The 12,744-nt window shown below is 31.0% G+C and overlaps 1 protein-coding gene across 1 annotated transcript in view; it reads left to right on the top strand.

The window, feature by feature from the left end:
• Positions 1–12,744, top strand: part of LOC107449716 (protein madd-4) — a 121,265-nt gene that overhangs the window by 91,745 nt on the left and 16,776 nt on the right. Inside the window, exons 12-13 of the mRNA XM_071185804.1 lie at positions 1,391–1,572; positions 4,268–4,587. Coding sequence (XP_071041905.1) covers positions 1,391–1,572; positions 4,268–4,587 — 502 coding nt within the window. The remainder of the gene's footprint in view (positions 1–1,390; positions 1,573–4,267; positions 4,588–12,744) is intronic.

Genomic DNA, 12,744 nt, shown 5'->3' with positions numbered 1-12,744 from the left:
AACTCATTTAGTTTATAAAAATGCCATTTTTTTGGTAGTAAATATATTTAACATGACCTATTAGGAACTTACTGACTTTTATTTTTCTTTATTTATAAAATAAATTCCTTAAATGCTACAAACTTCAAAAGGAATTATGTATTTTATAACTCTTATACGTTTTTTAAAAGTGACAAATGGTTACCAATTTTATTCAAACTCACTTCAAGAAAGCTGAAGTTATTGAAAAATGGAAACCTAAATTAAAAGTGCTAAAACGTTTTGGTAAGTATACTTACCACGGCCTTCAAAAGGGTTAACTTATTTATTTGTTTCATAATTTTTTTTTCATTTATTTATTTACTTTCATTTATTTTTATTTATTTATTTTTATTTATTCATTTTATTTATTTTGAGACGTTGAAAACCAAGATTTATGAAAACAATAAAGTTGTCACCATCGAGAAATTTTTTTCCCTCCTTGACCTTACATGTTGCCTGCTATTATAATACAAAATTTCAACCATGTTCTGTTTTATTTATTGAGTTTCCTTGAGTCTTAAAAAATATAATAGTGGTAGTAAATTTTCTTAAATACTTTTCTCCTTTTAAGTTAATATTTTATCCCTTGCCCGTCTGGCCAAACGGTAAATAACTACAAACTAAATTTGCAAATATTCGACAGATTTTGCTAGTTTTTTAAGAGGTTTGCATGACTTGCCCGTCTGGCCAAACGGTAAATAACTATAAACTAAATTTGCAAATATTAGACAGATTTTTTTAGTTTTTTAAGAGGTTTAGCATATCACCTTCGAAAAAAGTGGTGAATTATATAAGCCTGCGAATTGTTAAGAAATAGTGGCGGATAAAAATCTACTAAATTGAGTTTACTAAACCAAGAATCACAATTAATAAACTACTACTTGAAAATATTTATTCGCTGTCCGGAGCAAATTGGCATCTCTGTTTATATAAATAAAACTATTTTTGTGTGTTCTATATTGTATTAATTTCTTCAAACCATTTTAGTAACGTTAATAATATAAAAAATTAAAAATTTACTCGAATTATGTGTTTCTAATAATCTTGGATTCGCTGGACACCAGTGACCCCCGTAGTGCTATGAACAAACTCAGTGCCGGTCACTGGGGACCTCCATGGCATTCAACATGATAATCCTAAACGGAAATGCATTTAATGAGGGAGAGTAGTCTTCTTCTTGTTACCTTAGAGTTTTTAAAATTTTTAAGGCACTGATTTATTTCTTCCATAAAGAGAAATAAACTGTTCTTTTTTTACAGTTTTCCTAGAACTCTTAAACTATTTTTGCGTCACCAAATCATTTTTATTCTCTTAAATAATTACGTTTTTTTTTTTTGCCTACTTTATAGTTACCGATGGGATGTGTCAGAGTTTGGAAACTGTTCTCAAGAATGTGGAGGTGGTTTGAAAACACGACAAATTAAATGCATATCGCTGAAAGATGGTGAAGAAACGTCTTCAACTCGATGTCCTGGCCAGCCACCAAAAACTTCTGACACATGCAATGTGTTTGATTGTCCACCAGCATGGAAGGCTGAATCCTGGAGCAAAGTAAATTTTGTTTACGTTGTAATCAGATGGTAAATTCGAATACCGTACTCTAATTGAGTTATCCAGTTTTTGCTAACAGCCATCGTTAGACTAATTGCAAAATTCTCCAGCATTTTCTAAACAACCTTGCATTCTCTTAGCTTATTGCGGTGAACCCATCTTTAAGCTAATTAGAAAACGTATCATTTATTGCTCAATTGACTTGATTTGTTTCAGGCAGTTTTCAGTAAGCCTAGAGTAGTAAAGGCTTATGTTAAACAGCCTTATCAAAGGTTTATTGCAATTAATCCTTAAAAAATTGCGTTTAATTGAGTAATTTACCATACGTTTTCGAAATAGAATAAAGGTATATTGGTTGATCGTATTAAGTTTAAAAAATATCAGGCAGAATATGAAGTACTTAATACTTTAATAATTAGCTTGGGGCAGCGTAAAATGCCATCGACATTTAATGAGCAGGATTTTTCAATTAATAAGCAATATAGGGATCTTATTTGGTATCTCAGTCATTTTTTTTGTTTGTTTTTGATTTACTGGATAAAAAGGAGCTCTTGTAATAGCCATGGTATATAACTCGTTGTTTTTCACTAGAAAAGATTTGTTTTTGTAATGCTGTACCTATCTATTTTCAAAGTTTGTTGAGTATCAAAAAAATCTATATATTTCACACGTTGACGCAATTGAATAAACGTCTGCTTTTGGGCAATATTTAGACAAATGACGGTTATTGAAATTATAAAACAACGTGTTTCACGTAAGATTTCGAGAAAAGTGGCATGGCAACTATATTTTTTTTAATAATGCTATAAGCAATAAATAGTATTTAAAAAACTGATATAGCAAAAAAAAAAAATTTGAAAAAAAAAAAGGTTAGGTAGTTTGTCACACAAAAATGCCAATTCTCATGACTTTTCTAATGAACGGCAGTATAAATCTATCCTCTAAGCGGCTACCGTGTTGAACAAGCAAAAATATCTTATTGTGGATGTGTTAATAACCACTTCTATTAAAAAACTGATTTCTATTGATCAATATCAGTTTCATTTCATTAATTATATATTGAAAAATAGCTCAAAAGTCTTTGAATTTGGAATGACAGTCACAAAAATTTTCGTGACCCGTAGGCATGGTCCTGCGCATTTTAATTAACACATTGCTGACCGGTCACGAGTTAACTCGTGTTTTCGTGGCGAAACGTTGGTGACCGGTTACGAGTTAACTCGTGTTTTCGTTAGCAGTGATCTCGTGGTGGCTATTTTAAAAAGTGGGCATAATTTTCCTTACTTTTCAAGTTTTACTATTTAATTCTGTACCAATTTATTATAACTTTACGAAATATGATAAATTTGCAAAATTTGTGGTGTACCATTACGCATAAGTAATTGTTAACCTTTTATCATACGGCATTAATAATTTTTAATGTTTATTTATATTGTTTTACTTCCACATCCGCTTTCAAAAACAATAGCCGGGCACATGAATAAATTTTCAGAAAAGTTGCCGGTCACCTATGTGTTAATAAAAAAGGGATTGAACATGATTAGTACGTAGAGTACTAGAGCATTTATTGGCTAATTATTCAGAAATACATCGGGAAAAAAAGATGTAGCATTTCTGTTCACATATCAATTGTTTTTTGTTTGTTTGGAAAGAGAAAAAAATATCTAGATGATCGAGCAAATAACGGTTACAGCCGTCGAGAGTTTTCATGGAAAAACCGTGACAAAATGTGCTAATTTTCACTTTCAGACATAAGACTGGCGTTCAATTTCATATGGCAGTCATGAAAAAGTGAAAAAAAAATATGTCCTTGAGCGCGATCGTCAAATGGAAAGTGCGCGGCAATACTTTAATGATATAGGCGTTGTTGTATCTATACTACTTCCAAAAATATTGCGGAAATGGTTTTAAGAAAAGCTGTGACAATAAAAATATACTCAAGCTTTAAAAAAGTACTTTTTGATACGTTTTTTTTTTCCTTTAAAATTAATTAAAAAGCAAAAACCCTGTTACAACATTAAATAATTGACTTAAAAAAATTAAATGTTGTTATAAAAAATTTCTATTTTTCTAATAATCTAAGCAATTTTCTAAAATTGTAAATAAAAAATTAATTCGTTATTTATTTATTTTACTTTTTAAATTTCTAAGTTTCTTCAGCGGCTGATTATTACTGGAGAAAAAAAATCTCATTTGCAACTTCAATCGAGTTGCATTTTTTTCTTTAGGGGAAAAAAAACTCAATTTCATATATGCCAACTTTTTTCAGGGCAGCAAAATTTGCTTAATTCCTGCTTTTACAAATTTGGTTAAGTATACTTTTAACGATCACTAAATTTAAATAATTTAAACGTACATCAAAGGAGCTAGCATGAAAGCTCATATATTTATACCTACACTAGTAATTTCACACCACTGCTGAAAATCTTTTTTTAAAGCCTGTAAAAGGTGTCAGGTATGCTATTAAAATCTAGCAAATCACTATTGAGGGAGAAGGTGGAACTAAAAAACATGAAAAACCTATTTGATTGCCAAAGAAAAAGAGATTAGCATAAACGCATCCCAGTTTGATTACGCAATCAATTTTTTTTCCATATCTCCTTCCTTTCTAGTAATTCGACAGATTTCAATAGCGTTTCTGTTCTTCCCCCGCTTAATCTCATTTTTCACAAGCATTGAAAAATTATAAATCTAGACAAGCCATCACGGGCATACAAAATCAATAAATTTTCAGTGTTCAAGAAGCTGTGATGGAGGTTTCCAAACACGAAAACTGCATTGCGAAAAAATCCTGGCACCTCTCAACCAAGCAATTCAACTGCCACCTTCAAAGTGCCTTAAGACTAGGCCAAAAGCAGTCAAGAAATGCAATTTGAAACCTTGTCCGCCTTTACCAAGAACGACAACCACCACGACTACGGAAATGCCAGTAGCAATTACCGAGAGTAGTAACAACACGGAAACTTTGGTTGAGTCTCCTTTTGACAATGTCTTTGTTCAGAAATATCCGAACAGGTATGAATTAATATGATTGTATTAGGTAATAAATCAGGGTTGCTACTAACTGGAAAAAGTCAAAAAGTGGTGGCTTCGGTTTTTCAAAGTTTCTAAAAATATTTAAACTATGCTTTCACTTGAGCATCAGAATACCATTTATCAGGTTTGGCACCTACATACAATTCGCAGAGAATCAGGATGGCCTCAGAATTTAAAATTGTATGGCAGATAAAACAATATAAAACATCGATTATGCTTTTCTTAATTTTTCTACTATTTAGAAGAAGAAAAATTCCAGATAGTAGTAGCTCTGTAAATTCAGTTCCAGTTTGCCAAATGAATAGCACTAGTTAAATTTTGATTTGAAATTATGCATTTGAAATATGTTTTTTGAAATTAAAGTTTCATTAGAAATTATTTCCGTTGCTTAACCATCACCTCCTACATTGAAAAGCCTCCACACGGTCATTTATAAGTAGTTCGCGCAGACTATTTAAAAAGTGAACCAGTTGTGCGCATGAACCCAAAACCTTTTATAAAAGTAATTGAGAGAAATTCATCATATGTATTTGAGGATTGAATCTGTAGTGGTTGACAAGTGAATAAGACAAACCAATAATATTCATAAATAAAAAAACTTTTTAGTCATATGTTTGCTACCACTTTCTTATTTTAACTAGATTTTGCATTAAGTGACTCGTCCGGAGAGTGGATATTCTTCACAATGGTCTAATCGTACTAATTATAAAAACCATGTGGAGGCTTAACCCATTCGAGACGGGGAAGTCATAAATATATTCGCACAGAATCTGGATGGAATAAACTAAAACGCTGTATCTCAAATGTGGTCATGGCTAATCAGACGGAATTTTTTCACCTTGATTCTAACGCATACAATCAATGCTAGTTCGAAGTGTAATTAAGTGATTTTCAATTTGATCTTAGAAGTGGTGAATTACACAAATGAAACTATTATTACCTCACCCACAAATAAAATGCTGGTTGGACTGCCAATTTTATGTCCTTTAACCTTATTGTCCTCACCCAGAAAATGTATCGCCCGTCTCAAAGAGGTCAAATGCTAATTTCCCAAAATTTTTTTCAATACAGTTTTTGCATCACTACAAAATGTTTTTTTGATAATTAGATTAAGCTTTTAAAATTACTACTTCACTTTTTAACTCGGTAAACTAAACGAAATAATTATATTTATAATCTGAAACAATTGTTAATAATTCTTTCTTAATAAAACCATTTTAACCCTTTAATGGGCCCTTTATTTCTAGTAAAGGTAATTTAAAGTATTTTTGGAATTGAAATTGTTTTAAGAACAGTAATTGATATAAAAAAAACTCATTTAGTTTATAAAAATGCCATTTTTTTGGTGGTAAATATATTTAACATGACCTATTAGGAACTTACTGACTTTTATTTTTCTTTATTTATAAAATAAATTCCTTAAATGCTACAAACTTCAAAAGGAATTATGTATTTTATAACTTTTATACGTTTTTTAAAAGTGACAAATGGTTACCAATTTTATTCTAACTCACTTAGAGAAAGCTGAAGTTATTGAAAAATGGAAATCTAAATTAAAAGTGGTAAAACGTGGTGGTAAGTATACTTACCACGGCCTTCAAAAGGGTTGAAGTGCACGCTTGAAATACAATAAATATGGATGGAGACTCACTGGCAGAGAGGTCTTGCCGATCTGAAAACGCTAACCGCTTTAGTTTTACTTTCTTACTGTGACCCTGGATTGTATCTTTCTGATGTTCCTCGTTACGACAAGGGCTAATAAGCCTTCTTCGTGATGAGCACGCATATGTGATAATAATAAAACAATTTCAATTCGCGATCGCAACGCTCGAGTACGCCCTCTAGCGGGAGCCTGTAAATATCAGACATTAATTTATCACGTTTTCATTTAGTTCCATTAAAATCATTGGCAGAGTCAGACGCCATTTTCTTTGCAGCAAATAAAAATCAAAATTTCCCTTAGGAAAAGCCGAAGAACTTGAAAAAAATCTCCAGAATATTGAAATATCTTTCAGACCCAGAACACGCCGAACATTTGAAGAAAAATTTCTCAATAATTTTAAACTTCTATTATCAACAAACTTGCAACTGATAACTTCCGATTTCGCTATCGCATACTGTTACAGATGTGTGTATTAAGGTAAAATGCATTTCTTCTGTCTTCAATTCATTACGAATTAAAGTGAAGTCAACATTGCTTTCGTCATTCCAGTGAATAAATATGAATTCAGAACATACAGAATTGTAATAGTTATAGCATATTCTTCTTCGTTATAGAATAGTATATATTTCTGTATCCATATAATTCGGAAAACAACAATAAAAAATTATCCAAGTTACTTGAAATAGTGCCATTTGTGCTGATTCTTAATTAATTTTAATCGTTTTCTTGGTAAGTATTTTTTAGTTTTGAAAGAATAAGTTCAACTAGAATTCAGCTATTCTGTTTTTAGCTACATATTCAAATTCATATCAATTATAAAATTTTGCTGTGTAGTATGTTATCTAAAAGTAATGAAGGTATAAACTATGTATCTATTATTTGAGAATAAAGTTTTCAAACAAGGAACTTATCATTTTGGAATTCTCCGGGAATCATAAATCAGGTAAGTGCAATGATTTTTACAATAAAAAATTTGCTTGTAAATATTTTTTTTTCATTTGATGATGGTTCTCTACAGAATGGTTTTTTACGTCTGATTAAGAACTATAAGAATAATAAAAAAAGAAACAATATGAAAGTTTTTATTTCAATGTTAAGAATTCTTAAAATCGTTTTTTTTATCCTAAGAATTCTTTATTTTCCGTTTTTTAGTTTATAATTTTTTGATAAAAATTGTTCTCAAAATACTTTTTTTGAAAAATTAAATGGTATAACATTATGTGTTTATGTATACTTCTTGTATATTCCAATGTTTGAAGTAATATGATTCAGAAAAGTATGGAATAAAAATTCGGTACTTACGTATTAACGCCACCGCCGCTACAGATTTGGCGGTTTTTAAGTGCCGCCAATCTACACTTAAAATTTTTGCGACAATTCATAAAATAAAACACTTTATTTAAAATCAAAATAGTCAATCGGATTTCGGTGGAAAATGAGCCGATATAGAGTTTAGCATAGATTCAAAACAATCATATCGCCATATGAACTCTGATAAATAAGATTCCAAATGAAATAACATTTCCAAAACGTACGTTTACCAAGATAAAGTTTCATGTCGTGGGAATTGGTACATTTTCGTTTTTTCGGTAAAATATTTCGCTCCTGAAAAAATAAAATTGCATCTTGTTTCGTTTTTGGCAAATCCCAAAGACGGATTTTCGTAGCACTAAATGACAAAAAAGAACTGTTCTTTTGTTTTTGTTTCGTCAGAATTCTTTATTTTACATTTTTTAGTTTCTAAATAATGATTTTTATTGAAACTTGAAATTTTTTGATAAAAATTGTTGTCAAGAAACTTTCTTTACAAAATTAAATCTCATAAAATTATGAGGCTTATGTATACTTTTTGTTCATTTTAATTTTTGAAGTAATATGATTCTTTAATCTATGGAATGTAAAGTTTAAATAGGCCTTTCATGTTATATCATTAAATTCAGTAAAATTATTTCTCGGGCATTAGGTTTTAACTCTTATAAGAATATACTTATTTTTTTCTGTTTATGTACAAATATTTTTCATATGTGTTTTGTACGTTCCTTCTTTAAAAAGAAAGAGATACCATCTTGTTTTCGTTTGCATAAGAAATGATATCAAACATTTTTCTTTTTTAAATTTAATAAACCACGATAAAGAAGGAACGTTACAATGTTACACGCTACATTAAAGACATCTCCGGAGTAAATGAGTGACTGTTCATATCTAAATCGCAGGTATTATCTCATACAACAACGCCCCCCCCCCCAATGTTCGTTGCGATCGCGAATATTCATTCCTATCAACATGCAATGTTGCTTCTCTTGATTTCAAAAACTTGCTGAGCTACGGAGCCAGCGTTTTTAATTAGGAATACAAGAAACGAAGAATGGAAGACCGTAAAGTGTTTTTATTAATAACATAGATTTTGTTAAAAAAACTGGTGCTTAAATATTACAAATTTCTTTTTTTTATGCAGTATTTTGAGGATTTACCAGATTACAATGCCTTTTGTCAAGCCGTCAGTGTGAAGATAATAAAAAAGTTATTTATCACAGTGCATGCAGACAATTTTTCCAAAAAAATGTATTACAGATTAAGAAAGTAGTTGGCGAGGTTTCATAAAACCTGGAGCAAACTTGTCATTATAGCTACAACTTCAATTAAAAAAAAATTACGACGAACGATTGTAATACTTTTACATATATACTGAAACATTTATGTTTGTGGAAATCACGAATGGATAATTTCTTTGATAAACAGAGCGCAAATAGGTGGCTATGCTACCACTTTTTAAACTTTTGTATGGATTGCCGAAATTTCAAAAATGTGTTCACAGCTAACAGTCATAAAGAACTATTTCATTTATTAAAGCATGCACCCAATATTTTCTCTACATTTTTGCTATGTCAGAGGCAGTGTGATAAAAACGGAGATGCCAACTTGCTCAGAACAACGGATAACATACCTGCCAACTTTCACTCTTTCCGATAATGGATTTTCAGAGTGGATGTAAAACAATAAACGAAAAACAGTCTGACTCACAAATATATTTATATTTTGATCCCGTTGAAATTCGCTTGCACGATCGTCGTCGTCGCTATTTTGTCAAGGCGTTTAGGCCCCGTAGGGGCCTTTTACCTTTCCATATGAATTGAAGTCTTGAGCTAAGTATCATGAGTTGGGTACATGAAGAGAAAGAAATAAAAATGAAAAAGCTTTTAAGATCTGGGTTGTAGAATTGGGTGGATATAATTGGCCTAGCTTTGATCATAGTGGGCGGGGCTAATGCCCTGTGGGATGTACTGAAATATTGGCGCTGGCAGCGCCTATCTTTGCTAGCGGATATTTGATGAACTAAAGTATAAATATCTGGCCCTTTTTAGGGCATTTAAAGTAATATAGAAAATGAGAGTTTTTTGGCCTTTTTTAAGGGCATATTGAGTAAGATAGAAAATGAGAGTTTTTTGGCCCTTTAGAAGGCCTCTAATATAAATTTACAATGGATTTTGATTGAATTTACTTGAGAGTATAGCGTCACTTGTGAAGAAGTGGGCTAGTGGTCTGATTTTAGTATCTTCCATTAACATATCAGAATTAAAAATACTTTTGTATTTAGCAGCATTACACTTAATTGCTTTATTAAAGAAATTTATATTAAGGGCAGTTAGGATTTCTGACATTGTATTGAGTTTAAAATCGTTGTGGATAGCATTATTACGGATAAAATATGGAACTCAGCTGAGTTTTCTTAGGATTTTATTTTGAAAGACGTTAAGTTTTTTGGTTTGAGCTTTATTGATATTACACCAGGCAGGTGACGCGTATGTAATAATGGGTCTTATATAAGTGATGTAAATATACCTATGATTATCATTCTTTGATATATTTATTGTAATTATATATATGTAGTGGTGGTCAAACTCATTTATAATTATCATTATAATTCAAAAAATTAATTGGAATAACCTGAGTATTGGTACCACTTTAAATATGAAAATAAAATTTTCCGGAAAATCCACAAGAGTTGGCAGGTATGAAATATATTCAAGTATAAGTCCTTTAATATATGATTCTTGGTTTAGTAAAGTAGATTTATAAGGTTTTTATTCACCATTCTTCTAAATAATTCCCAGACTTAAGTGTAGCTCTACTTATTCACATTTAAGTCGTAAAATACTGACCAATAGCCGCTCACTTTACATCCGACGCCTCAGATCACAATCATCAAAATAAATAAAAACTTTAACAAATTTCTTAAATCACAGATCCACCTATAATATCAGCTTCAACAACTACAATATTGAAAGTTCTATCAAGCGTTTCCTCACGTTGACCATCAACCAGCATCCAAAACTCAAGTCACACATAGTTTGGAGCAAGCTGCTTCGTTTCATATTCATTATTATTATTTATTCAAGCAAAGTGCTAGAATCACCCTGACAGCAACCACATTGCCTGTTAATAACCTCAATGAAACCAAACAAAATGACAAATACTACACGATGAATGGGGTAGGGGACGCTTCGCGGCTCAGGCTCCCAGATTCAAAAGCAAGACAAGACATTTAAGTCGTGAATAACCTTTTAAAAAGTTGGCAAAATTAACTGAAAATCTGCAGACTTTAATTTTTGTAATTTTCTACCGTTTTTTAAAATATTTGGCGCAGTTGGCATCTGTGTAAAACCCTGATAGCCGAGATTCAATGAATTCCTGCATGTCCAGTTTTGCAACATTTTCGGAATTGTTTTCCTATTAACCTGTTTGTGCCTAGCGTCCAATGGAGTACGGTTTCTTTTTCCTGAAACAATAACAAACAAAAAACTTTTAGCCAAAGTGTTTAATTATTCGGATTTATTTTGCAGAAAAGTAGATCGGCCTAACATTATATATCAGTGGTGGCCAACCTGCGTCTCTCGATAAATGCACCAGAGTTCCCTTTTAATTTTGTGCTATTATATTTTAAAAAATTAAACTATTATCGTTCCGTATATTTTTCAAAATGTCTTAAATTACTGACAACAAATATTACTGGCAAACACTGAATTTACAATTGCAGGGAAAAGATAAAATAATATCTGGCTTCTCACAGTGTATATTTAGTTTTCAAACTAAATTACAATTTTTTCAAAAAGTCATGAAAAATAAAACATTTTGTCATTTTCCTCGAATTAAAAAAATTTGCTCCAATATTAAACACGAAAAACTCAACGAGTATATAAAAAAACTAGAAGGAATATTGACCGAATTCCAAAATAGATTTTAAGAATCCATTTGAAATTATCATAACTCAAGGTGAGTTTGCCATTTCCAATGTAATTATGACCCAAAAAGTATCTAGAGAATTAGAATTAATAGAGATGCAAGAAGATCAAGCTCTACAATTTAAATATAAGTCGACGTCGATTACTGAATTTTAGAAATTTGTACCAGAATCGAAGTATCCTGAATTAAAAAAGGCTGCTTGTCGAATTTTAAAGAATTATCAGGAGAAGTAAAATAAATGTGTTTAATTTTTAATATCTGAATTCCATACACATACTTTGTACTTTTAATTATGTTTTCAATAAATATAATTTCTGCAAAAATAATTTTAATACCTTTTTTGCGTATCTTTTAATTACGGTTTTAATTGCGGCTCGCAAAAAATTTCGAATTTTGAAAAATGACTCGACTATCAAGGAGCTTGGCTACCCCTGCTATATAGGTTAAATGCGTTCAGTTAAATTTTTAAACGAATTGGAAGAAAATTAGGAGTTCTTTTTTAATTTTTGTTTTGTTTTGGACACAAATAAAAATGTGTTTTATAGCTAAAAATATGAGAAAAAAATCTGACGAATCATTATTGAGGATGACGAGTTTAGAAACCTCAAGGCCAGTTAGAATGGGGGAGACTGTTTGTTCGTGAGAACAGTAGTTCGAATCCAGTCGAAGAATCCCGGTGCATTAGATTGTGACTGGTGCACGTTAAATATGTCGTGCTCACAAAGTCCTCCAAATTGGCATTTTTTTTTTCGGGTACTGATCCAGGAGTTGTCTTGCCTGTTGGATTGGGTTCAAAATTACAAGGCTACAGAGTTAAACATTGATAGCTGTAAACTTTCTTTTGGGTCTGCTTTTCAACGACGGTTATAAAATTAAATAGGGGTTGTTATATTTCGATCAAATTTTTGCATTTTTCCTCTCTTTGTTATCAGTTTCTGATCTCTAAGGTGTACATAATTTTGATCTTATTTATTTTTAAGGATATATGTCAAAAATGGCACTTACGAAACAACCTGTATTGTCAAAAACTGAACCTGTTCAGCAGAAAACATATTTCCTGACTGTCATGAAAAATGTGCATAGTATATTTTTTAACACTTAAAAACTAAATGATTGTTTACCGGTGGAAGACATTTTCGTGCTCCGATCGATACTGGAAACAATGTCCCTTTAAACTCAACTTTGGTTTTTCTTTTTTTAAAAAAAAAAAAAAAAAAAAAAAGATAGAAGCC

The sequence above is a fragment of the Parasteatoda tepidariorum genome, chromosome 9 (genome assembly GCF_043381705.1).
Source record: "Parasteatoda tepidariorum isolate YZ-2023 chromosome 9, CAS_Ptep_4.0, whole genome shotgun sequence".
NCBI classification, from domain to species: domain Eukaryota; kingdom Metazoa; phylum Arthropoda; class Arachnida; order Araneae; family Theridiidae; genus Parasteatoda; species Parasteatoda tepidariorum.
This window is presented reverse-complemented; position numbering and strand designations above follow the sequence as displayed.